The sequence below is a fragment of the Colletotrichum orchidophilum genome (genome assembly GCF_001831195.1).
Source record: "Colletotrichum orchidophilum strain IMI 309357 chromosome Unknown Scaffold_253.1, whole genome shotgun sequence".
In the NCBI taxonomy this organism is placed as follows: Eukaryota; Fungi; Ascomycota; class Sordariomycetes; order Glomerellales; family Glomerellaceae; genus Colletotrichum; species Colletotrichum orchidophilum.
In genome coordinates, this window is record NW_019173209.1 from 1 (window position 1) to 26333 (window position 26333).

The window sequence follows — 26333 nt, forward strand, 5'->3', positions numbered from 1 at the left end:
GGTTGTAAGTAAGGTCTTGTACCGTGGGTCACGTTATGGGTCAGTCTTCTGCTCCCTTAGTCTCTGATCGCTAGGCGTTACCGAGCTAGCAGAGCCAGAAACCGATCGCATGCGACTGAGAGTTGAGGAAGACTTCTTCCTCGCAAGAAGACGCTCCATGTTCCTGTCCTGCTCAAGTATTGCCGCGGCCACGTCCCTTCTCTGGCCCAGTATGCTATTGAATCGACCGTCTCTTCTCTGCGGCGGCGAGCAGTCTGTCGAAATCGCTTCAAAGAGGACTCTTCCATGGGAGGGTCGGGTGCATCAGGATGCTGGCGTCGTTTCCCCATTTGGGGGTGCGTGTGCGCCTCAGGTTATGCTTTCGCTGGGACTGACGTCGCGGCCACCGTCAGCGCCGGCTTGGAAGAAGAGTTCTTCGAGATTGGATTGGAGGGTTCGGACTCGTCGTGTCGTGGGTTGCGATAGACACTTGGTTGATGACGGCTCTTGTTCACTCGGTTTTTGGACTGCTTGACTGCTCGTGGTCAGTTGCGCATGACGATAGACAAGAAACAGCTGCTACCTTGACGTTGGAACGCTGGAGTTGAGCGACCATCCCTTTCAGCGCGCGACTGCGATCGAGTACAAGCCATCGCAGTGAGACAGTAGCGGGATGCTTAAATTATGGTTGACAAAGAGGTAGTAAACAGGTGGAGAGATTGAGCAGGCAGACGTGAATGTTTGTGTCATGGTGGGTGTGTAGTGGATTTATGATTGGCTCCTAGTGCACCCGACCAATAAAGTCAGTGTTAGCGCGGCGGAAAGGCGGACACCCCACACTTACTACGTGCACGTCCCCGCGCGGTCATTCGCGTGCGACTCAAAGCAGCAGCCTGGTGATAGAATTCACCCATGTCAACATGGACGATATGAGTGGTATGCGTAAGTGAGTGAGGCCAGTGTTGTTCATCAGGACGCAGAGTTACTACGATCTTGGTCAAGGTAGCTGTGCAGGGAGTGGAGACATTCATCGTCAGGTAAGCATACTAGTACGCCAAATGTATCGGTGTTCCGCTGACCAAGCACGAGACCTCGTGCCAGGGTGGTGTCGAAGGTATCGACGAACCCCTTTTCTAGCGGCGCGTTGTTTCCTTCCTGTTCATCTCGCTACATCCTGTACCTAGACATGGCCTATTGAGCTTCTAATCTGTTTCTTAGGCCGCCCACGGAACCTGTGACCTTGACAACCACAAAGTCCCAAGTGTACACCGATGGGGTTTGGCTAAAATGCGGATCGAATGGGAAACTTGCGCTGTGGATGCTTCAACTCACAACCATGAAACCGGAGCCTGGATCTGCTCCAATGCATATCTTGTGCCAGTGAACACTGTAGACCAGCTGCATACGCAAAAACCTGCTTCAGCATACCTGCGTACGCAGGAACGTGCGCAAGCAAAGCCGCCTACGCAGAGATGCGCTCAAGCAGAGCCGCCTACGCAGAAATACGCTCAAGCAAAGCCGCCTGCGCAGACATGCGCTCAAGCAAAGCCGCCTGCGCAAAAATACGCTCAAGCAGAAACGCATGCGCAGAAATCTGCGCAAGAGAATCTGCGTACGCAGGAGTCTGCTTGGGCAGGTTCGCTGAGGGAAAGTACGAAAGGGGTCTAGGGTAACAGCGTGACCGGGATTATGGAAGGACCCATTTCCCAATCGTTCCTGACAGGGCTCATCAGCAATGCTTCTCGGAACCAGTTCATTTACTTTGCAGGAGCACTGCAGGGCCAGGAGCACTGCACTGCACTTCGAGAACGTCCTCGTCTGTGTCTGTGCAAAGCATACTGGAGTGATATAGTGACCCACGGCGAAACAGTATAAAGACGACGGGGAAAGATGCCTTTACGAAAACAACATTGGTAGCAGTGACGGGAATACAGACTGCAGATTTAGCGTATTCAAGCACTCAATGTTCACAGAAGCTTCGAGAAGAAGCTTGTGGGCCTAAAGATCCAAAAGTACTGTGGAGGTTCGTTCACGGCACGCAACGGTGAGCAAGCTAAAAATAAATCACGACTATTTTCAGCATCCCCTGTCCAGGGTGTGGCCCCAGGCACTGCCATAGGGTCATCTGGTGTAAAACGGCCATTTTGGGCCCAACGTTGAAGATGTTGAGTCAAAAGTGACAGCTCAAAAAGGGTAGATATGATAAAATCAGCCAGCCATATGAAAAGCGATTTCACAGTCAATCGCCGCCCCCGTTCACGGAAGCCTCCGAAATGATCGTTTCCAAGGCCTGCAAATGTGACTGCTTGGTTGAGCGATCTGGATTGCAGTAGCGCTATTGAATCTCCAGAGAGATGTTAATGACATCACATTTGGCAACGGGCCGATGCTGTCAGTACCCGGCTCTTTATGTACCTCCTGCAAGGCAGACTCGGCTGCTGCAGCCATATTTGGACAAGTGCCAAAAATGGCCGCTGAATGTAGACGAGTGTTGAGGCTGGATCGCGTGGTCATTGGCGGAGGGGCGCTGCGGAAAAGAACTCGGACCGTTTCGGCCTGGGGCTTGACCAGCTGTGAAGCCACAGCTGCTGACTTAAGCCAACCCCTCCCACCTCTAAGATCAAATACTTTCGAGTAACAACATTTGCATCCAGTCTACTTACGCCTCTTTACCACGTTTCTGATAAATCCTTATACTCTGTACCATGTGCACACAAAATTGGAATCGCTATAACTGCCGCCACTTGATATTTGCCGGTAGGAGTGAGTGCGACGAAAGAGGATTTGACCATTGTCCAAATCTCGCCAACAACACTACGACACAGGCTGTCTCACTTACTCATAATAGTAAACTTTCTCATACAGGTACGCATTCTCTTCGTAGTACGCTTTATTTTCTATTGTCAGCGAAATAGACAAGGGCCATCGATTCAATATGTAACTCTTAAGCTTTCGGTGTGTCGTTGGACTCTTAAACCCCTCGTTTTACCCCCGAGTATTCCTCTGCCTCTTTGGGACCTCGCTTGGGACCTCGCTTGCTGGACTGGTACGCCCGCGTTTGCCACGAGAAGTTGTTGCGGTGGATGTGTGATTTACCTCAGCAGGGACAGCGTTCTGAGGCAACTTGGCTTCAATTCGTGCGAGCATAGCGCGAATCGCAGACATTTCCTGGAGCTTCATACGCTCCCCAATAGCGTTAACGGCAGCATCAGTTGGGCCACCTTCTCTTCCGCGGTCGCTGGCTGTCCCAGCCACAGAGGTAGGAGTGAACAAATCTTAGAAGGGAGATGTGTGATTGGCCGACGTGCAGGTCACAGACCCAATTGAGTAGTGTCACTGGATTGGCCAGTGGGCTTGCGCTGACTCATGGAGACCGTGCACTTGATGTGTTTAAGGGCCTCTCTTTGCCCGCCCATCCTTGGGTTGGTTCCATAAGTACTGGCCTCCCCCCCAAACCGTTTCTCTAGCTTACCAGCTATCAATAAACACAGCGCCAACACCTTGAATCTCCAATCAGCACATGGTTATTTCCATTACCACTGTCGTCATGGCATCACCCTCTCCTGTGCCTTGGTCGCAAGAGAAGCAGCGTCAGTTACTCTCGCGCGACGATTACATCGACCTGCGCAATTTCCAGGACCAGCAGCTGAACGCCGAGTTCGCGTCCGTTCGATGTTCTATCGACCTCGTGCGGCAGGAGCTCAAAAACGATATCGGCCTCGTCAAGCAAGAGCTCAAAAAAGACATTGGTTCTGTCAAACAGGAGCTTAAAGAATTCAAGGACGACGTCAAGGTCCAGACCCAGCGCCTCGAAGCCCAGAACCAGCGTCTCGAAGCCCAGATCCGTCAATCCCATGCCTACATGCGGAACAACGCCTTAAAGAATCCATCTCTCCCCATCCGCCCTGTCGTTGTGTATCGCCCTGAAAAAGGCATTCTCGAACCCGAACTTTCACAATTTCCTCGAAATGCGAACGAGTTCTATTCCTTAAGGGAACCTCGAACGGATCGGCACCGGTCTATGTTAGCGTATCTCGCTGTTTTCTACGATGTTCGACTCAGAACTGCAGACTATCCTTCAGAAGATGATGCTAGCGACGACGAAACATTCCTTGACCGTCCCGATATTGTTGTTGAGAAGCTGGAGGACATACTTGGCTTGAACGAAGATAGATTTGACAAGTTTAGGGAAAGGGCACGCCAATTAGCAACGCAGTCCCCCTCGAAACCTATCAAACGCTCGCAAATTTTCCTCCCCGACGCGAAATCGATCCCTAGTCCACGCCGGCAGAAACTTGAGCTGCGTCCGACCGACGCCGGAGATGAAAGGCTACTCATTCACGACACCGGAGGCCGTCAGAGTCCCACAAGCGTCTCTTCAGAGGGCTTGACCAATGCCCGTCTCGGATGGGGGACCCGCTCAACCCCGTCCTCGCGACGACTCCGAATACGCTGTTCTCAAGAACCCGAGCATGTGCCTGTTGCACCCGGATCCCAGCCTGAGGTACCGAAGTCTGAGACTGAGGCGACAGTTAGCGATAGCCAGACACATGCATTCACGAGCTCACGGGAACATTAGTCTTGACTTACCGACGTGTGTCGATGGTCAATGGATTCAGTAATACATCACTCGACAGGAACCCCGCTGCTCTCTAACACCTCTTAGGCTACTCAGGGGAAGTGTTCACAGAAGACTAGCTCAAAAGGCACTCACTGTTCATCGGCGACTTAATTGCGAGACAGCGGCCTTTCTTCACGACCTATTTGTGCACTTTCCGTTTTCTACTCATGCGAAGTACAGTGCTGCGCAGCACCTCTTGACATTGCAGATCGCCAGATGGCTCACAGCATGGCCCTTGTTGTGCGGGCTAAGACGATGAGTCGTCAGATAAACTTCCCGTCTTCCGTCGCGGCAAGGCCCCGCCCCGACCGTCGCCTACCGCAGTGGCCGCGACGGCGTCCTCGGCAAGGCCGCCTAGGACCACCTCCCGAACCGATACACTGCCGCCGCCATTGACGATGCGCCTGCACCTGGTCGGCAATTCGTCGATCGACCTAAGCGATCTGGCGGTCACCGTTCACGGTTGTATACCGATCTGGCCCTACGAGTAGGCGGACTCCTTCCACAAGGGCAACCCCTAAGTGCTAGGCGTGGAAGTCGGCAAGGACACCACGGCGATGGCGACAATCTTAAGCGCTGGTTCACCGGGTATCGCGGAGGTGGCCATGATTGTGATGGTGGGTGTTGTTGCGCTGAGGGCCGATGTTGTGGTTGTATCGGCCTTTCCGGCAGCCGCGATCGGATCTAGCTTGGCCCGCGTCGACAAGTACAGAGTCGTTACGCCGGCGACGCCGAACAAGCAAGGCGGTCTCCAAATACACGTCAACGCTGCGGCGGATGATGTCGCGCAAGAAGTTCTAGCTTGGCTACGGCTTTTACACGCCACTAAGCAGCTCCTCCGCGTGCCTCATCTTGAGGGTGCGCACAACGAGCGGGCTGGTGGCACCCGGTCAGTAATCCACGTCCTCGCCCTCAAGCTCGGGGGGCATCCTCCTGCCCGGCGTCCGCTACGCCCGTTGCAACAAGGTGGCCGGCCCTGATGCAGAGGTAATCCTTAGCGTCGGGGTGGTCCAAACGCTCCCGCAGCAGCAGCTCTCGGCATCGGCTGGCCCGGTAATTCGCCATCTCGGGCGCCGAGACTGTCAAGATGCCTTGGTAGATGACAAGGAAAGTAGAAAACATAACACTTTACGAAGAACGTTTCTGATACCCGAATATCAGCACACTACAACTGGGTCTGGTTGGCCGTCAGTCAGATGCTCCGGAGGGGTACCGGGGGAGCGCCGGGGAGCGCCGGCTACGGAGTGGGACATGCGGACTATTGTTAATCCACCCGCAGGACATAAGGGGGCCGAGGCTGAGGTGGAAATCTTTGAGAGAGATAGGGTACGCTCGTTCTGCCACGCTCGTTCTGTCACGCTCTGTATGTCCCGTTGTGTATGTCCAGTGTCGACTTTCCCGGTCGCGCCCCGAGCTTGTAAAGATCACTGCCGTGCTGGGACTTATCCCGGGCCATTTACCACTCGTCTTTCATTGCCCGGCGGATGATGGTTTTCGTGGTCGCCACGAGTGTCCTTAAGTGCTCCGGCTCCGGTGGTGGTGCGGCTTGGGCGTCTGCGTTAGAGCTTAAGCCGGTGGCTTCCTTGGTTGCTTGATCCGCCTACTCGTTGCCTGGCACACCGACATACGCCAGGATCCAGCCAAACTGGACCTCCTATCCTTATTTCCCCTCTCGAGCACTCCTCTGCCTCTTTGGGAACTCCGGGCTGGTTCGCTTGCGTTTGCCGTGAGAAGTTGTTGCGATGGATGTGTGGATCACCTGAGCAGGGCTAGCGTTCTGAGACAACTTGGATTCGATTCGGGCGAAAGAAGCGCGATTTGCAGCCAGTTCCTGGACCATACATTGCTCTCCAGTAGCGGGAACAGCAGCATCAGTTGGGCTACCATCTCCGTGGTTGCTGGCTATCCTAGCCGCAGAGGTATCTTTGTTGGCATCAGCAAAGTCGCCGGCGATGGAATCAGTGGTAACCGCGCCGTTAGCACTGTCTTTGCTGGTGCTATCTTTGCTGTCATCGATGTCCTCAGCGTCGGCACCCCCGGTGCCTTCATTCTTGGCTCCCCCATCGCTAGCCCGGCTGTCGTCGTAGTCAGAGGAAGTGTGTCCAAAACAGAACAAACATAGGATGAAACTCGATACAAGATATCTAAGCTCCTTTCTATAGGCTAAAGACTAACCAACTAAGTAGCTAAAGGATATATAAGGTATGTAGAGGTAAGAATAACAGACAGTCGGGTTTTTCGTCTGTGTCTTCTTCTGAGTCGTCATCGCTGCTAATCACGATAGTATCGTCATCGGGAACTGGGCAGCCTGCCGGAGTCGAATTGTAGAATGATATTATTCGGCATCGGGAGAATGTGTGGATGAAGATCGAGAATGAGAGCTGGCAGCTGTAAGAGAAATAGTTGCCATTTATATACTATTTAGCTCGGAGAGACTGTCTCTCCGAGTTCTTGATCCAAGGTATCAGCCCCTTGAAGCCATACCTGTCACGCATGAAGTGAACATCGGAAAGGAATCCATCCTCGCCATTAAAGAGGGCAGCTATCCAATGAACCACAGATAATTGAGCCATCATATATTTCGCGCCGTCTTGGCCGCATGGGTCTCGACCTCTGTCCCTGCTATGGGCGGACTTCGTCTCTCCTGCTGTTGTTGTTCCTCTCGTTACCTCGTCATGGCTGGACTCGGTAAGCTCGCTTGACCCCTTTCGATTTCCAGCTGTGGTAGCTGGTGCTTCGCGGCAAGGGTTCTTTTCGCTCGGCCATCATGCTTAATTTAATGCTGAACAATTCCGTGCGAGTCGGTAAACTTCACGTCGACAGGCCCGTCTCTGCCGGCGCGCTCAAAGAAGCCTTCAAAGCTCATTTGGTGCCCATCAACAGACACAACAACCTGGTACGGTGTCCTAGAGGGCAGATTTGACTCGTCACTTCTGTAAAGGGAAGTGGCGTCCCCTTCACTCTGTTAGCCGTTAAAGGTTCTCTGCTGTTGCGATTTTACGCTAGAGTGTCAAGTGGGCGTAGTATCGCTATCGTCGTGAATGCTGTCATCAATCTCATAGCTCGTCTTCAGGGGATTTTCCTGCCACCAGTTGTTGTAATGAGAGTTCTGGTGGTGCAAGGGTGGCCCGAGAGTTCGATATTGAGAGTCCGACCCCTGAGGGGCAGCAAGAGACCTACCTAGGGCCTTCCAAATTTGAGCAGGCAGCGATGAGAAGTACCCCCAAAGCGTCGGCGTGACTTGTCTATCCATGGGCACTCGATGAGCATTCTGATGAGCATTCTGAGGTTTTCGGGCCGTCTGCCTGACCTGTCTGAGAAGAGATTGTCGTCATGGCTGGCAATGGAGAGCGAGTGATGCCGAGGATGCCACCGTGGGTGTGTTTAAGGTTGGGGATGTCGCCTCCTTATCTTCCTACTGACAGCCCATGGCCTGCCAAATATCTTTCATTGGTGTCTAAGGCAGCTGCCTAACAAGTCCTTGCGTTCAATGCTGCGGCATCCGTTCAGCATCTTGCTTATTTGCCTCAAAGTACCATAGTAGCAAGCCCCCTGGCCCACTGTCACACCTCCAACGTATAGACCCTCTTAATGGAGGTATGTCTGCCTCGTTGACTCATGCGCAGTTTCCTTTTTCGAAGGGTTGTGTTCACTCAGTGTGTTCCATTAGGCGTCGAACGATCATTGCATTGCCTTAGCTGATACGTGACAACTTGGCATGGTCCATACTTACAGTCAAAACCTGGTCACTAAGCCGATCCACCCCTAAAGCAGTTTATGCCGCGACCCAAGCCTCATGCCCAGTACGATAGATGGATCGCGGTGCTGGTTCAACTACTGCCCAACCCCCTCCGTCGTGAATCAGCCGGTCAGCCCGACAAGAAACCACAGAAGGTTGGTTAACACGAGGCCAGAGGCAGCTCTTCGCATCGGCAGGACCGACTCCGCTGCATGACCAGCCACCATCCCTAACCTGCAGCAACAGAAAAACTCGCAAGTTGACTATTCAGGTGCCCTCGACGTCTCCTCACCGCTTCTAGTAATGTAACCTCATGCGGAAAGCCCAAAGAAGGGCTCAGCAGTACAGGACCTGTTAATACTGGCATCGCGAGATTTTGACCCGTCCTTTCTGCATCTGTATGCCCCTAGACGGACCGCCATGGATGCAGTGCACCGCATATGAGATAACAACACCCAGCTCACCATTCGTCTCAGGCAAGATGTCCTGCCAAGGCTCTCATATCGCTCCTCAAGCAGCAGTAAGGAAACTATACTCATTTTACAACCGCTATCCGCACACTCCTTCCTGTCGGTGTTTGGGCCTTACTGGTGGGAACTACATCATGTGCTTGCGATTCTCAAACTTTACCATATAGCTGATCCAGCATACTCGCTTTGAAATGTACTTGTATTCCTTTGTTGCAATTGGTTTTCAGATCATCTAGAGCAGCATTAGACTGAAGTCCCACGCTCCACACTTTTACAACCGATAACCAGTTCCTAGTCAGAGCAGAGGTTTGACAACAATACATCTATCGTCAATGTCATTCTCTTGAACTTCAAGGTCAACCATGGTGACAAATTGCGTATTTCCTGAATCATCTGAGTGTACGTCGAAACTTGAGTTCGAAGCTGAACTAGGGCTGTCTGTGCATGGCGAGTAGTATTGATGTGAATCGCAACACAGTTGGTCGGGTTGTAAGTGAAAAAGAGAGATATCGCTAATCGGAAGCGGGACACAGACGCCCATGTAACTTCCCGCTTGAACTGCATTGGCAACATTGATTCTGTTGTCAACTTTCGAGGCTATATCTCCATTGCTGGGTGGTCTTAGTTCTGTTGTGATAGTTTCGTCTGGTAATCTGCCGCTGAGACTGAAGCCTTCGTCAGTGTAATATGGAATTGGCTGTACAACCTGTGCAACACATTCGGTGGCTGGTCTTCGGAAGGCCTGGGACAGCACAGGAGCCAAGGTGGGATCGTCTGGTAGGAAAATGACAATCTGATCATGTTCTGTGATATGATCGATATCAATTGAACAGGTGATAGGTGAGCCGTGACCAGCAAAGGGAGTTTGGGTGGCTTTGCCGACAGTCCGGCCCGAGGGACCCATTTGTACAACCACCTCACCCGTAGTTCGAGCAAAGTAGGCCGATGCGATACACCGATCCCCTTTAGGAGATGGGAACCAAGCCAGCTGGGCAAAGGGCTGCCAGGGAGATGTGAATCTCACTAGTCTGTTTCTCGTCAGACCTATACTCAAAGACATGAGGGCGTCCTTACAGTTTCCAATAATCAGTTTTGAGCTTCCAAACATAATTGCACACGGGATGGGTAGAGCAGCGAATTATTTCTGCCCGAACATCCATCATATTCGGTTGCATCAGGTATGTAGCAACTTGGCCTGTTCCGCCAATCATGCCATGCTGTGTGATGTACAAAACTTGCTGTTCTTTGCCTTCCGTTTTCATAAGGGTTCCGTCAGGTTGCTGTACTGCCACTCGGGCAGTCCTGTAGAGAAGAATAGCAGGAAGGCACATGTTGGGTTTTGCAGAAGAGGAAGGGGCTAAAAGTTTTGCCAATGTAGGTTTGAATAAGAGCGTTCGGGATGCCGCAAGGTTCGACGTCAAGCAGTGAGGATATATTTATACAGTCTAGATCCATGCTTAAGAGGTACAAACGTAGTCGGCATGCCATTGATGCACATTGCATGGCTACAGTTTCCTTGCATCTGAGAGCCAGGGGAGCGAGGTACAGTATCTGAGATAAGATGGAGCCAAGGCAGGACTAGAATTGCGAGCCCACAATTATGGCTGGGCTCATCAGGAGCATGTGTATGTAACAGATATGTATTTAGCGGGAGGTGCATAGTGGCGGACCTTGAAAAACGCTGTCTCCGGAAGAACAAGGCCAACGCACCACAATTCTGACACACCTGATTCACTCGCTACACAATGGAGCACAGATTGGTGTTCTGGAGTATACGTCCTGCCGCTTATGGAATATGTGTGCTGGAAGCTGGCAGCTGTTTGAGACCCCGAAAAGACTCTTTCTGTGTTCCCTTCCAATTTGGGCCTAGTTTGCGCCATGGCACAAAAGAAACCTCACGTGACGTTTTGATCTCCCTCGTGGCTGTGCTCTGAAGGTGGTGAGTTTCTGGGCCCCCCGAACATAATTCCATATTTAATCGGGTCACAGTTATGGGACGACACCCCTCCCGAAGGCAACCGTTACTGGGCCATTCAACGAGAGCGACATAACGCTGCATTGCTCCAAATGATGCAAACCGCAAATGAGCATCACGATGAGCCCATATACCTCAATCCTAATCCAAAGACAAAGGAACATGCCCTCATCAACCTGCAAGCTTTTTCAAATGAGGGTTGTAGTCGAGTAATGCTTAAGCAGTTGCCCAATGCGATTTCTTAGACTTCCATACCTCCAATGAAGGAGTGCATTGGCTGGGTTGTGTACCGCATGTCGCCTTAGCGGAAATCGCGTATCCATTAAAAAGGGAAGGAGGCACAAAAAGCTTTGAAGCCCGCTTTAGGCATGGCCTCTTGAGTAGGAGCTTCCAATTGGGAAAGAGCCCCGGTGAAATGTATTGGTTCGAGTTTAGCCTGCTTTGAGCCCAGGCATTAGTCTATATGGGCACATTGGCGCAAGCTAAAGCGAGTTACAAATCCACCTCCCGCGTCTTCCGCGCTCTCCCGCACGCTAACTCGGCAATGCCCTTGACCTCCCATACGGTTCCGCAGTACATCGCTGTATTGAGACCTTTTGGCCTGAAGATACTGTGCGCTGTTAATACGGGCAACTGAAGAATGTCAAGTGAGTGAGTCTTACCATTATTTCTCCAGTGCGTTACCGTAACAAGTTAGGGGCCGTTGAATGCACTATCCGTTGCCGCTGCATTTTGTACAGATAGAGGTGCCGACCATCCCCGATCCATCGCATTCTGAGCAGCCTTTCATCGTTGTGATCAGTGTTAAGATTGGGTTCTTGAAAAAGGGTCCGGAACTGTTGCAGGCCAGTTGGTTGGAGGTTTTCTTGAATGATCGTACAGGGATAGGAGGTAGCGACACTTCCGGGGTTATATACCCGGGGTCTGAGGTTGTGGCCAAATTTCCCAAATGGTGCAGACCCCATGACTCCTGGCACCACCCAATCGCTCTAGCAACCCCTGCTGATAGGAACGTGCTAGCGCCCAGGTCATCGTCCCTAGTCTAAGATCCCCGCGCCGCCACCGCCGTTTTCATCCTTACAAGTTCACACAGACTGTTGACGATGCCCAACAACCAGGCACAATTCATACATGTGAACCCGGGGAAGGCAAAGCGAACGCCGAAAGATACTCAACTACAGTGCCAAGTATGCTTCAAAGCTTTTGATACAAGGGAAGCTTTGCGCGATCACATTGGGGCCTTTCAGGTGAGTGAGTATGACGCACTTATCAGACGTTTGCTAATTGGACCTGGTAGCTTGAGGTTCAAAAGCTTGCAGCTCGAATGCTGGAAGCTCAGGCACATTTACCCCCTACGAGTATACAGTCTCACTCTCGACCTTCCTTAGATAAGAGTGCTTGTTATGAGAACGAAAGCGACGATGACGACGACGACAACGATGACGACGAAGACGACGACGACGAAGACGACGACGACGAAGACGATGAATACGACCATTCCAATGACGGTCATGGAGCCAAATCTTGTCAATCAGGTTTAGAACAGGACGGCCAGGCTAAGCTTCGTTGTCCATACACCAATTGCAGCCGCAAGAAGCACTTCAAGGCCAGAAGAGGTCTTGTGCGACACTATCAGTCACGTATGTTTGCCCAGTCCTATCCAGGGAAAAGTTACGAGCTAATGTGTCTGCTTAGATGTCACATGTTTTGAGCTTTGTGTCTTTTGTCGACATTCATTCAATCGTGTCCGGAAGTTTCTCAGACACAAATGCAACCCCATGAGGCTTGGACAAAGCACGGCAATGAACTTTTATAAGAAAGAGAGGCATGCCCAGCTGCGTAGACACAGCGCTGAACAACTCAGCCAGATGCTACCCATGGATGGCAGAAGACGTGAGCTGGGAGCCAAGCGAAAACACGAAGAGGTGGACGAGTACTCAGAGCCACAGCTCCCAAAAAAGCGTGCGATCTCTAACAACAATGGTAAGACGTTTCGACATTCACCCATGCTCTGGTCTGCCAGTCACTGACCGGTTGCCCTCAGAGACATCATCTCAGGGAGAGGCGCGCATTACCGTACAACCCCCACTGCCGACGCCGCCTGTATCATACTACCAGTCCGAAACTCCAGCGAGCTTATCCGACGCTGATTTATCAACTGCCTCGCTTTTCTCATTCAACCACAGACCGCCATGCCACTCCTCCAGCTATGCTCCCATTTTTGAGGACATTACCATAACGCCGCGCTATGACATAGGACCATCAGTGTACTCTTTCCATCCAGGAACAGTCACTGGGAATTATCCAGCACCCGGCAGGCTCGAGCTGTCAGGCAGTGTAGTTCCCTCAATTCCAGATGATCTAGGGCTTCCGGAACTTGGGCAGGTAAACGGTGGGATGGGTGCCTTTCCATATTGATAGCCATAAACTATCTTAACCAATATACGCTATGTTTATACCAAAATTCGACCCTGAATTTTCCATCAAAGATACTATTTCCTCTACGTCTTTTGATCTCGGTATCTTCATTGGATTCCAAGCCCCCCCGTCGACAACCTCTTTCGTCCCAAAAGCAAAAATTATGGATGTGCCTCTCGTAAACTCAATAGCGACCCGAGGGTCTATAATGATACTGTCACTTAAGTTAGGTGGGTGGCGGACGGTAGGAGACCTGAGGGAGGCAACTTACAAACCACCTCGTTCGAATGTCACCTCAACCGGCTCAAGGCCGAGCCGCTTGAGAATGGCGCGAGGAACTCGCCATAAGGAGTTCTCCCCTCTCACCGAAGGCAACTGATGGTGGTGCGAGCCTCTCCAAATGGTGACCTTTGAACCCTCACTCCACAACTGGACCAAGAGAGATTCAACGTTAGAGTTGGGATCACTCTGCCGGAAAGTGTAATCACCAGGGGCCGCGCCAAGCGATCTGTACAGTCCCAGGCCAAACCAATCGAAGAAGGACTCGAGAACTGGACGTATTTGCTGAAGAGGTCAGGTTTGGAGATCCGACAGATATTTTGATTATACTAACCGCGCTCTTCAGCACGTTATCATTACAGAATGAAAGCCCATCCGCGGATGCAAAAGGGGTAGCGTTGGCCTCCATCTCTGCTATGCGCTGCCCTAACCGCGGATCCTGAACCGAACAGAATCCTTCGTCCAATATTGTCTTGTGTGCTTCCTCCGAGGAGAGTGACTGATTTGTGTCCATGAAGCACAGCAGGTACTTCGGAAAGGAATGATTCAGGGTATCGTTTTGTATCGTTTTGTATCGTTTCGTATGGTCTCGTATGGTCTCGTGGGGTTGTGTCGCAGCCTAGCGGTAAGATATTGAAGGAGGGGTAGGTTGGTGGATGAAGCCTGAACCTTCTCCCGATCAGAAAATATGGCGGTAAATAGTTATTCCGGGAGCGGATTGTGTCCTCCATAGTTGCATCAAATATACATTTTTGCGGGCTATGTGGCTATCGATGCTTCTCCCGATATCTGAATATTCTAGAACAGTAAGATTATGGAGCACGCCGCCGTCTTTTCAGCTGTCGCACGTGCCATGACACGGCTGGACTAGCCCGTTTAGTGACAGCCACAAAAAGCCTCCTCATCCAAAAAGGGAAGAGACCCGTCTTGCTGATATACCTCAAGATGGGAATGCTCACAAATTCCCAAGCCAACCAGATCTAGTAAGGAGTGGTCTTGAGACGACGGCTCTGGCCAGGTCGCAATAACGCTGCACCTGCAAGATGTTAGCTCATCACGCAAATCATGCTACTTGCAAGCGCCAGGGATCAAGTTGTTTTGCTGGCCTTCGAGCAAACAAGGACGAGGGAACTGGTTGTGAGGTTGGGATGATTCTCATCGCCGGCTTAGGAGCGGTGATGGGTAGCCACATCGGTTATTCTGCCACAGTCCTATGAGTTTAAAAGCCTCCGCCGTGCCGTCCCTTCTCTCAGAAGTTCTATCGTTCTAATTATGCCCGGCCCGTGTCAGTGCTGGTGTGAACGTAAAAAATCTGTCGACGTTCAGTGCTCAAACTTCTGCAAGTGGTGTTGCCAACATTGCCAAACATAATACACACAACAATTTTCTACATCATGCATAATCCAAGTCTTCCAACTCCTCCCCATCTCTCCGTCATAGACATCTTCTTCCCCGGCTTCACCGGTCTCACCGCAACACTCCAACAACTTCTAAACGGAAACTTGGATGGCTACGCCGGTTTGTTGTGTATCTGCGGGATGTTCATGGTTTGCGGCAAGTTCCTTTGCAGGACCGTGGGAGGATTCGTCAACACCTACTTCAGTTAGTAGCCCTTCCCAAATCTGTGATACATATTTAACATCCTCTAGCTTCAAAAGCCGATGTCCACGATCCCGACGAGGCATACGACATGTTGGATGCGTGGGTTTCCAGCCAAGCCTTTTCCAAAGATGCCAGCTCCTCACTTGTTAGTGTTGAAAGCAGACGAGGAAGAAGCATGGCCCAGGTCAGCCCCGATATCACGGCTAAAAAGAACCTTCGGTTTACGCCTTGGGGAGAACCGCTGTATTTCTGGTATCAAGGGCACCGTCTCACTCTACGATGCACTCAAGACAAAGCAGCATTGTTTCCTCGCAACACCATGACAGTTTCGTGCGTTGGGCGCTCTTCAAAGGTTCTACGGGACCTTATGGAAGAATGTCGCGTCGAATATCTGAAGCATTCTGAAAACAAAACTGCGATCTTCGAGAATTATAATAACGGCTGGAAACGAACCACCACACGAGACATCAGGCCGATCGATACCGTTATCATGAACGAACAGCTCAAACAGACGCTCCTCAAGGATGTCCGCTCGTTCCTCGATCCCGAAGCTCGGTCCTGGTATGCACGCCGTGGGTTGCCATATCGAAGGGGCTACCTGCTGTTTGGCCGTCCAGGAACTGGAAAATCCAGTCTCAGCATGTCTGTCGCCGGTTGTTTTGGACTGGACATTTACATTCTCAGCCTTGCTGCTATGAGTGATGGACTACTTAGTGCCTTATTTAGGGATCTTCCTCAACGCTGCGTTGTCCTCCTTGAGGATGTTGACGCCGTCGGTACAACCCAGTCCCGCGTACCTGACGGCGATGATTTTGACTCCCGATCGGATGATTCACGGAGGTCATCGAAGCCGCACGGGACTGTTTCGTTGTCTGGGCTCCTTAATGTTCTCGACGGCGTCGCATCACAAGAAGGGCGAGTTCTCATTATGACGACAAACCACATAGAATATCTCGACGAAGCTTTGATCCGATCTGGCCGCGTTGACAAGAAGATCGAGTTTCAGCTTGCAGATGCTGACGTGGTTAGAAAGATATTCAACACTGTGTTTCAACAATCAGACGAGGAGCTGCCTGACTTGGATAACCGAGAAGACAGCAATGAAGAAGTCCGGCGACTGGCAGATCAATTTGCAGCCCAAGTGCCGGAGCTGGAGTTCAGTCCTGCCGACATTTTTTCCTTCCTCCTAGCAAACAGAGACTCGCCCTCAGGCGCTTTGGCCGAGGTGAAGGGATGGGTGTCCCGTACTAAAGAGGAAAGAGCACTAAGAAGGGGAGATTCATGGGTTCAGAGTGATTAATTTGTGGTAGTCTCTATGCTTAGTTTCTCCTTGGTTTCGTTTTATTTGACATCAGCCCAACTCTTTGTCATTCCTTACATATGTCGCACCATCTTGGCCTCATAGATAGCAGCGTCTGGTCGTGTGGTTGTTATAGACCTTGAAACATGTTCTACAACGGATTCTAGTTCTTTGGTGAAATCGCCTTTCCCTCGCTTCTCTAACGTCCCCCTCTTTCTCTTCTGGTTTTGACCGTTTGAGCTAAGCAAGCCGAGAGGTGGGCGACAGCGGACCTCTGCCCGTTCGAAATCCACTACCATAATATTACCACTCACTGTGTCGCGTAATACGTTGCGCGGTTCCGCATCGCCGTGAAGGATGCCCAACTTGTGCAATTCCTTGTAAGCCTTGGCAACCACGTCAACGACGTCTGTCCTAATAGCTTGATTGGCGGAGTCGAACAGAGGCCGGCCGGCCCAGCTGAGGAACAAGAAGTGCTTGTATATGCCACTATCATAGTAGAATGGTAGGACCAGATCTACACTTCCCAGGCATACGGGAACATGTTTTCCTTGGATCGAGCGGAGTCGATCATACACTTCGTTCTCATGCTGCAGCCGGGCCAGATCGAGACTCTCAACGCCTTTGGCCACAAGCGTGTACCCGTAGGAGGATAGCCGCACCTTGAAGAGTGAACCGATCGAGCCGGACAGGTAAAGCGGTGCGGCATCAGCATCACGGCCGCGGTCTTCAGCGAGCTGGATACGGATGAGTCGGAGGAACTCCAGTCGATTGAGATGCTGATGTCCATGGTCCCGGAAATTCCGGCAGTGTTTATCCATTGGCCAACCGTTCGCCAATCCTAGGAGGCATTGCGGGGTGCAAAACGGACGATCCTGTATATTCTGCTGTTTCGGTTGGCTTTGCTGCTGACCTCCTTTGCCATGTTGCGCTTGTTTTCTGTCCGAACCCGCCCTCGTTGACTTAGTGACAGCCTTTTCGTCGGTATGGATCGATCGCGTTGGAGTGGGGGAAGGAGGGGTCTCTCCTTCATCGTCACCGCTATCGTCTCGATGCTTTGTGTTGCTGTCGGGTTGCTTGCACTGAGAGCGTGTCCGAATCGGCGAGCGCTTGAACCCTCGCCAGCGTTGAGGTTTGTAGGGAGAGGCGCGCGGTTCCTTGCCCTTGCGCACCGTTTCGGGGATATTCCTTAGCACGTCGTCGTATTCCACTGCCCAGGTACCTAGAGCCGCGGCGGCGTCGTGCCAGGACGAAGGAGGCAGTTCCGCGCGGAGGGCCCGAAGGATGAAGGCGAAGACCTGTGCAACAGCTGTGCCATGGAGCCTGTTCTCATCCTCGTCCCGAACGTCCAGGTTGGGTACGTGTACAGAATAATATACGGTGGTAGGGTCATCCGGAATGTGGAGGAAGACGAACGCCTCACCTGTGCACACATATCCATACTGGATGCCTTTGCCGATCATGTACGAGAAGAGCTGAGTGACAACAGCGGCAGCGAGCGACCTCGATGCGAACGTAAACCCCTCACCGTCCTTGTTGATTATATCGCGTTCCGGCCGGATCTCGGACTCCAGACCCGTAACGACCTCGTCGCACCTCAGCTTATGCGGTGCCTTGTACTCGATCGCCACGGCAGGAAAGTTTCGGCCATCGGAGGTGCGGTAAATGCAAAACTGGTCCGCCCGGTTGCCTTTCCCTCTCGCCCTGCGCCGGGGCTTGCGGCTCGGTGACATCGAGGCTGACGTTGCGGCGGTTGTATGTTCTCTCTCGATAGACATATGTTCCATAGCTTCGGATACGGTGTCATCAGTCTGGCCGAGGTTCGTATGGCTCTCGAACGTCACGGTCCCCTGTAAGCCGAATTTACTTCGGAGTTGCTCGTTGTTGTATACCTCATCAATCAGCTTTTGAACTGCGTTCTCGACCGTATCCCGCTGGAAGTTCCGGAGTCCAGTCTCACTGCTGATCGGGCTAATCAGAGACATGACATATTCCAACTGATGTGGGGATGGAAACACGGCCACAGAAGTGAATGAGCGCCAGATCGAGAGCTGGTCCCAAATTTCCTCTTGTCCTGTCGCGAAGTCATCCCACGGAATGATTCGTCGAGGGAAAATGCGGCCGGTCGGGTTGGTCGTGTCGCCTTGTGTAGTCAAGGTGCGATCAGTAACTACCCGAATGGCGAGACTGAGCGAGTGGCAAGACTCGAGATAATCCTGAAGTGTCTGTGGTTGTGATGCCTTCGCAAGTTCTTCAGCCTTCTTACGTCGGCGTTGTTCGTCCTCGCGTCGGCGTTGTTCTTTCTCGCGTCGGCGTTGTTCTTCCAGTACACGACCTTCGGCTTCTTCACGTCGATGTTGCTCTTCCCGAAGTTGTTGACGTAGATTAGCGATTTCATCATCCATCGCGGCTAGAAAGTTGTGCAATAGGGAGTGAAGAAAGAAACAAAGGCTTCGATCACCGCAGAACTGAGTTGTTGGTCTGTGTTACCCCGACAACAGGCGCGAGGCAGCAGGTGGGCCTGCTGGCCTGTTTGGCTACGGCTCCACCATCATCCGTTTCTCCGACTCTCATCTCAGAATAGTGGGTCACTAGTCTGGCTGGTGCCCAACCAAAGCCACGTCCGGGCACAGGGGCCGCAGTGAACCCTGTGAGACTGACGGTCCTCTTCCTGTTTGTCTTTTTGGCAGGACTTGCGGACAGGTGAACGTGCCCCTCCTCTCCTCCGGTTGCATGTAGCAGCTGTCAACCCCCACCGGGCCACCCCCGCAACCTGGCCACCTGGAAAAGCATCAACACTTTCGCCCCTCAATACTACACTTGAATATCTCTACCCTTTTTCATCTAAGCAACTGCTTAGCCTTATGAGTTTGTACTCTGAGTATGAAGTCAGTCAGGCTCTTCAAGCCAACAGCAGTCGACATCTGCCAGGGATAGCAGCCTGCGGGTATACAAGCAAGCCAGTTCGTCTGCTGCTCAGCCTCAGGCTTAGCGAGATAAGGCAGGCTGAGACAAACTCGGTTAATCAAGACTTCTTGGCCATCACATGTTTGGATGCGTCGGATGATTGATAGTCATCAAACTCGGAAAAGGGTCAGTTACCGCTGTCCGGCAGGGGCTGAGTTGCCAACCTCCAGTGTACACTACGTGCATCATCAATCCCTGTCAATGTGTCCATCCGCCGGCAAACACGGCCGTCCACTGCTCAGGGACATGAATCTAATACAGCCAACTTTCCGGCTTCCTGCAGATGTTTGGCCGGGCAGCTTGCCAATAGGCCAGCCACATTCAACCTTCCGCGCCTCCGCGGCACAATGCTGCGATGCACCGCAAGCAGATAATGCACCTTGCAGCTAGGTTCAGTGCATCAATCTGATGCTTGGTATTGAGCTCAGTACCTAGGCAAGCTGTGTCAATGCTGGATGCAATTCGTGAATCGTGCGTTATCACAAAGGCGTGACCACCAGAGGGGCTCCGCCATGAGTATCGTGACTGTCGAGGGGCGCATAGACTCTGTCCTAGTTGGCCCCCGCGCTGCAATCATGCCGGAGGCCACCAACAGACTGAAAATGCACATGGTAATCAGTGCTGCGCCGCGACCATAAAGATGGCCCCAACAACCAGGCTAGGGCATTTGCCACGGCCAATGTGGAGGCTTCACCTCCTGTAGACTTGCACTACCAGAAAGACATGTCATTGTCGCAGACTCACAAGATTTCATTCTCACTCCTGGGCCTACCATGCAGCCAAGCTCCTGAGGGTTTTGTGACTCGAGAATCGATTCCGTTGGTGCTGCGGCGCCATTAGGATTGCCTTGTAGAGAACGAGAGAAATCAAGTTTCGGTGATCCGTATCAATTTCTCGTCATGTATTGGGGCCAGTTAAAGCAACTTCCGGACGTGCGGCGACAGGCCTCAGACTGCTTTTCGAACTGATAGTGTCGTGCACCCTTTGATCAATTTCCAGCTTTCTGCACCATGGTCTAGAGCCAGCGGACTGGCGGATTCTGCATCTGGGTGAACGTCTGGCCTGAGCCCATTGGCTGACCTCGTAAGAATCAGGTCAGGTTACCGCCGAAACTAGAAGGATACATTACGCGGAAGCTGTCCGAAGGCGTTCGGTCAAGTGCACACTGCATGTCAACGTGCAGCCGGTGACGGCTCCCATGGCCTATGATTGGCTCGTCTCAGTAGCCGTCGTTGGTCCATTTCATCTGAGTACTCTGCAAGAGTTCTCGCCCTTGATGGGGGCGGGCGGGGTGGAAAAAAACTGGCTTTAGGCGCTGCGTGGCCGCTTTCGCGAAATCTCCAAGAACCAAACATTTCGTGGAATCTTTAGAAAAGCTGCTTGTGAAAATTCCGGGATCTTGCTTCGTATTCGTCAAGGAACAACTGTACGGATGTGTAATTGGAGGCTGGCTTTAGGAACTTAGGAGGCCCTGCCGTGGCCCCCTCGCACCAACAAACACTTCTGCTAGGTCTGTCTCGCCGGCCGCTATATGAAAATCACATTAAGCATAGCTCTTGCCATACCCTGTCAGGCCACTATAACAATTCGTATTGGGCGTTGGTTGGACAGCCTTTCCAGTGGCTAATAAAATGAATTCTGACACAACTGGATTCAAGAAACATGTTGGGTGTGCACACCCCCATCAGCACGCCTGCACCCAGCCAGAAAAGGTTAAACTCCACACAATTAGCAAAGGCCTGGTATTTCTGTCATTAACCCGAAGGTCAAGAAACCAGGCGCGGTCAATCAATTGCTGAGCGTTGAGCAAAGGCTCTGTGCACACACTACATGTTGCAGTGTATCCAGTGATCTTGTAGGAACTGGACGGTCGCTACTGGGCCAGCGAAAACAATATAAAGGTCTGGTCGTAGACCGGATGAAATGGAACGAATCTCTACCTAACTTAGCATTCATCCATTCGACTACCCACCCACTTCCAATAGAGGGCTTATTGACAACGTCTTGCTTGGCTTTATACGGAATTCATTTTGTTCCCCGTTTTGTTCCCCGTCCAACTCAGCCATCTTCTACCACACCGGTCTAACCTTGATTAACTCACACTTTGAGGTAAGATTTCACGCCTCCATCAAATGCAGTCAAAGGATGAAACACTGAATGTTTACGCTTACGTATTATTAGTCAAAATGCCTGCAGGATCCAAAAGCGTCTATACAACTTGTGCAACGATGGGTTGCGATGGGGCCGACATCGGACGTGGGCAGGCATGCCCCAAGGGGTGTGGCTGGACACGTCCTGCAAATGACGGAAAGTGATTGAGTGGGTGTAACTAAGTACATGACGGGTGAACCATATTTTTATCAGGCAGCTCGGGGTGCTGAAAGAACAATCAGACTGTACTGAATGCATACAGTATGCTGTGTCAAACCAGAATGTGATTAGTGTATTTAGAAAAATCACCACCTAACCAGTGGACCTGGTGTCCGCCTCAAATCAACCAGCCAAAGACGCAGTGTATCCCATCGGATGCGGATGGACCTCATTTTTGCCAAGGGCGGGGTAGAGCCAATAACATTCATTCCGAGTATTTGTCTAGAAATATTTGACCAATTGAATGTTTATATATTGACATTTTTGGGGAAAAACTGGGTAGTTTCTGGTCTTGGCAAAAATGAGGTCCATCCGCACCCGGTAGGATATTCCTTTTTGAAATGTGCTTCTAAATATAGACATTTCTACTGGTACACCGCCTTGGTTTGTTTTATCCTGACTGCTGTTTTTTGCACCTCGACTGCATCAAATGTGCACGCTTACGGATGTCCTGATTGGGTAGTCTATCTGTCTGTGCACACTCTCTAATATATGTAGGCGATCATCGCCGTAGCCCTGGAAGGGTTCAGCTCTTCACAGTCGCCCCCTATATAGAACCGATCAGCACTCCTGTTACCACCTCTGTCGCTGGAATATTCGAATCATTCGATTGATTTCTTTAGTAGCAGGCTGCCATGGCTACTGATTCAACCTCCTGGACAACAGTTCAAAATTTTCTTCAGAACGGTGATCACCAAGCTATCGCTTGTTTCAACCAAGTCAACTGGGATCAGCTGTGCCGAATAGCCTCGGATGCCAACTGCAGCTTGGAATGTGTGACCCTGGACCAGATAACGAGCGGACTCAACAACGTCGTCCGTCAACTTGAGTTCTCCGACAAAACTCGTTGGGCAGCCCGAATTCCCATCATACGAAGCGAGCCGTCGTGTTCCTACGGCAAAAATCTACAAAATGAAATTGCAACAATGCAGTTCATTCAAGAGAATTCCAGCTTACGTGTACCCCGAGTCTTCGTCTACGAGACAGACATGAATAATGCTGCAGGGGCTGCCTTCATGCTCATCGAAATGCTCCCCGGTATTGTTGCTATGGATGCTCTCGGCGGTCACAAAGTACACGGTGGTGTTATACCCGTAGAGTACCGAGAAACTTTCTATCAATCTGTCGCTAAGTGTCATGTTCGTTCCTAGTGACCCACCTTCTTAACCTAACTATATAGTAACTCACTGTACTAGGTCCAGATGACATCGTTGCGACTCCCAAAAATTGGAGCTATTATTCGAAGTGAGGACGGCAGATACAAGTCGGGTCCAATTCCGGGGATCGGCGGTCCATTTGATACAGCGGCGGCCTTTTTTGAGGCATGGGCCGACAAGGTCAAGTTCAAGCTCGACAAGGAAACAATCACCCAAATGATGCAGAGAGGCCCGATTTCGGCAGAAGAGATGATCAAGATTACCGACGAATTCCCTTCACAGATCAAAAGCATAGCTAAACTACTCCCCTTCCGCAACGAGGGGCCATTTCCTCTATGCCACGATGATTTCCTCCACAGCAACATCATGGTCGACGAAGCCAGCTTTAACGTCACAGGAATCATTGATTGGGAGGGTGCATGTACAGTTCCCTGGGGACTCGTTGCGTACCCCGAGTTTATTCAAGTCATGCCTCGGTCGTTTGACTTACCCCAACATTACGACCAAGATGGGCACCCCCTAAAGGAAAGCGTGAAAGAAAAATGGCGCGAGCGGTGCGACTATGTTGAGATGGTGAAGACAGCAGAAGGTGAAGATAACCTGCTCTCAACATCTCTCAGTAACAACTTAAACCAGGCCTTGGCCTACTCGTACGGAGCGTTTACTGTTGGAAAATTGGGTTTCTTTGACAGGGTCGCAACGGAGTTGAAGAAAGGCACTTGCGTGTAGTAACCTGATCTCGCTTCGAATCAGTCATGGAAAATTTCCCCAACATCAATCGAAGCAAACATGTTGCTTGAAGCAGGGTTTGGTATCCAACGCAGCTTAGAGATCTGAAGCAGATCTGCGCAAGCAGTACTACACACATACACAATATTATTACGCCCGGCGGCAAAGCCGAAAGGGCAACTAAAGTTGACTACATGTATTCTGATGGCATCCACTTGTTTGTCTCAGCAGAGGTTCGGTAATGTTCTCGTCCAATGACCTCTGCTTCCATGCCGCCAGGAGCCTTCACCTCTGAAAGTTAGTACGTGACACAATTATGTGGTATGTTGACAAGAAGAAGGCAGAGCATCGATTTGATGGTTCTTCAGACTATGACCCTACTAAAGCACCGACCTGGGACATGCTGGATGACAGAGAACTATCACTATAGCTGTAAATACTATAATAACAAAGGAAGACATATGTTTAGAACCCTCGAGGATATAATTGTTATTTGGCTCAGGTTGCGCCAAAGTATGTACGACGTATGTGCTCCATCCTCAGCTCATACAGCATAGGCGTTAGAAATTTATCTACTTCTTGCTGCCAAAACGGGTTTTGGGGATTCACAAACCATGCAGACGTGTACTCCCAGTATGAGGGCATCCAGCCTGCTGTTTCCCAATCAACGATACCAACGACGTCATCTCCCTGTATTAGGATATTCAAGCTGCTTAAGTCTCCGTGTGTTAAGACTAGTTTGTTGGCTGTAGAAAGTTAAGAGTTCGTCCAGATCTGGGGGCTGATTCTCATAACGAATTTCAAGGTCGGCACCATTAGCAAGCTCCTTATGAAAGTCCCGTACTGTCGCAAAGGGACCCCAAAACCATTTCGAAGGCAAGCGAAAATCGTAAATAGGGCCACCGTCAGTATTAGCGATACCAATGCCTTCTGTTGGAGCGATAGCGCGCAGCTAGAACACCATGCCATGCAGCTGATCGAGGATCCGCCGTTTGGATGCTTCCGGACGCTCCTTCCAGCGCAGCCATACCATCTGTCCGTTGATCTTCCTCATGACAATATACGTGGTCCCTTGGTGGACAAAAGCAGAGTACACTTTGGGGACTGGAATAGACGTGCATTGAGCGACAAACTGCACCGTGTGTGCCTCGGCCAGATTCGCGTATGGTTTGACCTTGATGCAGAACCCGTACGCCGAAAGCAAACCAGTCTGAGGCTTCCAGAGGCGTCGAAAATATTGATTCGTCCTGATCCATACCACTGAGAGGGTCAACGCTCCGGCCAGACGTCCGGCGTTAATTGGTTCGGTTTCCCTCATTCGTTCGTCGTTGGGAAGGTCGTCGGGAAGGGCTCCCTCGAACAGGTTGTGTGGAACGCCGGATCCTGTGAAGAGCGCAGCCAGTCTGCAGTCTACCAACCAGGCTTCTAGTTCTAGGGGCCCGATCGCAACTTGCTCGAGGGCCAGTACTCAATGCGCGTGAGATTGGTTTGGTTCTGTGCGAAGCATGTCATCGATCTTTCGCGGGGCAATTGTGGGCTTGGTCATCACGTTTTGTGATGCCACAGCTCCAGGGATGGTGTCACGCTTCGAGTCACGCTTTAAGTCACGTGATAATCGAACGACTCCAAGTCTATCTCCGATTGGTGATGCAGCTCGTCAGTAGAAACATCACCAAAAGCGAGAACGAAATTTTTGAAATCTGAGCAAAAATAGCGCCACAACACACTCTGAAAGGCCAATTGTATAGCCGTGTGCTCGTCATAAAGCCCAAAGCGACGCAGGCACCATGGCAACCCCATGGCCTCCAGAGCAACTATGGCCAATGCACCACCGAGAGCATGCCACCGAACCGTATTCCCAACAGCAGCGGTCAAACGGCCCTAGTCACCTGTTTCCAGAGCTGGGGAGCTGGGAGACACTAACCCACGCTGGGCCGCCATTGCTTAGCTCCTGATTACGACAGCCAATATAGGCTACCGAGCCACTCCAAAGCCAGGATAGGCTGTGTTAGACGTCGCATTTTGGCACGCCCGTGCACGCCCGTTCTGGCACGCTGGCTTCGGTACCTGCTGCACTGGGAGTTGATTTCGATGCTAGTCGAAAGCACTTTGGAGTACTTTGCAGCAAAGTCATGAGCCAGAATTACCCGTCATTACTTGCTAGAATCAAACTCGGTCAGCAGAAAGTGGCTGTGAGTAAGTAGCGTCAGGTAGCCTGCACTCAGAGCCAGGCCCAGCACGAAATGGTGCATGCCTTGTTGAAATAACCTCTTTTGGCTTTCCGAGCGCACGGGCTCCTTTTGACAGTGTATATATTATCAGCTCCCACTAAGAAGTGGCAGGGATCCGAATTGAATACTCCAGAAATGGCTTATGCCGGAAATAGATGAACACCGAGGCGTCTTCGTTGAATCATGAACCAAATGTCCCGGAATGGATCTCCCAACTTGTCGTCCGCCGCGGTTTGATGATGCTCCATTGGGCTTCCACTAGATGCACTACTCGACAAGACTTATGTCGACATATCATAATCGGATTACTAACTTAATCTCACGCGGATTCAAAGACGATTTTGGCTTACGCTCATATATCCAGGTCTCCTAGGGTACTCCTGGCCTGTGCACCCAGACTGTGCTTACCTGACAGTCCCAATTTTCGTTGTATTACGCACCTAAAAGGGGCGACTGGGCTCGAGGTTACGGCGTCGAAATTGACCGCAAGAAAGCG

At 51.3% G+C, this 26333-nt stretch overlaps 8 protein-coding genes across 8 annotated transcripts; 4 read left to right on the forward strand and 4 right to left on the reverse strand.

Annotated features, from left to right (window-relative positions):
* Positions 1–3526: 3526 nt before the first annotated feature.
* Positions 3527–4558, forward strand: CORC01_14212 (uncharacterized protein; the record flags this gene model as incomplete). The annotated part of the gene is made up of 1 exon (XM_022625823.1): positions 3527–4558. One exon carries the CDS (start codon positions 3527–3529, stop codon positions 4556–4558), a length of 1032 nt encoding a protein of 343 aa, XP_022467661.1.
* A 4546-nt stretch (positions 4559–9104) lies between these two features.
* Positions 9105–10140, reverse strand: CORC01_14213 (uncharacterized protein; the record flags this gene model as incomplete). The annotated part of the gene is made up of 3 exons (XM_022625824.1): positions 9105–9387; positions 9463–9837; positions 9884–10140. The coding sequence occupies 3 exons, from the start codon at positions 10138–10140 to the stop codon at positions 9105–9107; spliced, it is 915 nt and encodes a 304-aa protein (XP_022467662.1).
* Positions 10141–11887: 1747 nt separating this feature from the next.
* CORC01_14214 (uncharacterized protein) lies at positions 11888–12934 on the forward strand (the record flags this gene model as incomplete). The annotated part of the gene is made up of 4 exons (XM_022625825.1): positions 11888–12035; positions 12173–12424; positions 12606–12767; positions 12843–12934. 4 exons carry the CDS (start codon positions 11888–11890, stop codon positions 12932–12934), a joined length of 654 nt encoding a protein of 217 aa, XP_022467663.1.
* CORC01_14215 (uncharacterized protein) lies at positions 12169–13890 on the reverse strand (the record flags this gene model as incomplete). The annotated part of the gene is made up of 3 exons (XM_022625826.1): positions 12169–12307; positions 13474–13766; positions 13816–13890. 3 exons carry the CDS (start codon positions 13888–13890, stop codon positions 12169–12171), a joined length of 507 nt encoding a protein of 168 aa, XP_022467664.1.
* Positions 13891–14875: 985 nt separating this feature from the next.
* On the forward strand, positions 14876–16383 carry CORC01_14216 (mitochondrial chaperone bcs1; the record flags this gene model as incomplete). Its single annotated transcript, XM_022625827.1, has 2 exons — positions 14876–15083; positions 15131–16383. The coding sequence occupies 2 exons, from the start codon at positions 14876–14878 to the stop codon at positions 16381–16383; spliced, it is 1461 nt and encodes a 486-aa protein (XP_022467665.1).
* A 74-nt stretch (positions 16384–16457) lies between these two features.
* On the reverse strand, positions 16458–18788 carry CORC01_14217 (uncharacterized protein; the record flags this gene model as incomplete). The annotated part of the gene is made up of 1 exon (XM_022625828.1): positions 16458–18788. One exon carries the CDS (start codon positions 18786–18788, stop codon positions 16458–16460), a length of 2331 nt encoding a protein of 776 aa, XP_022467666.1.
* Positions 18789–22646: 3858 nt separating this feature from the next.
* CORC01_14218 (uncharacterized protein) lies at positions 22647–23606 on the forward strand (the record flags this gene model as incomplete). Its single annotated transcript, XM_022625829.1, has 2 exons — positions 22647–22859; positions 22917–23606. The coding sequence occupies 2 exons, from the start codon at positions 22647–22649 to the stop codon at positions 23604–23606; spliced, it is 903 nt and encodes a 300-aa protein (XP_022467667.1).
* A 952-nt stretch (positions 23607–24558) lies between these two features.
* CORC01_14219 (uncharacterized protein) lies at positions 24559–24924 on the reverse strand (the record flags this gene model as incomplete). Its single annotated transcript, XM_022625830.1, has 1 exon — positions 24559–24924. The coding sequence occupies one exon, from the start codon at positions 24922–24924 to the stop codon at positions 24559–24561; it is 366 nt and encodes a 121-aa protein (XP_022467668.1).
* Between the last annotated feature and the right edge of the window lie 1409 nt (positions 24925–26333).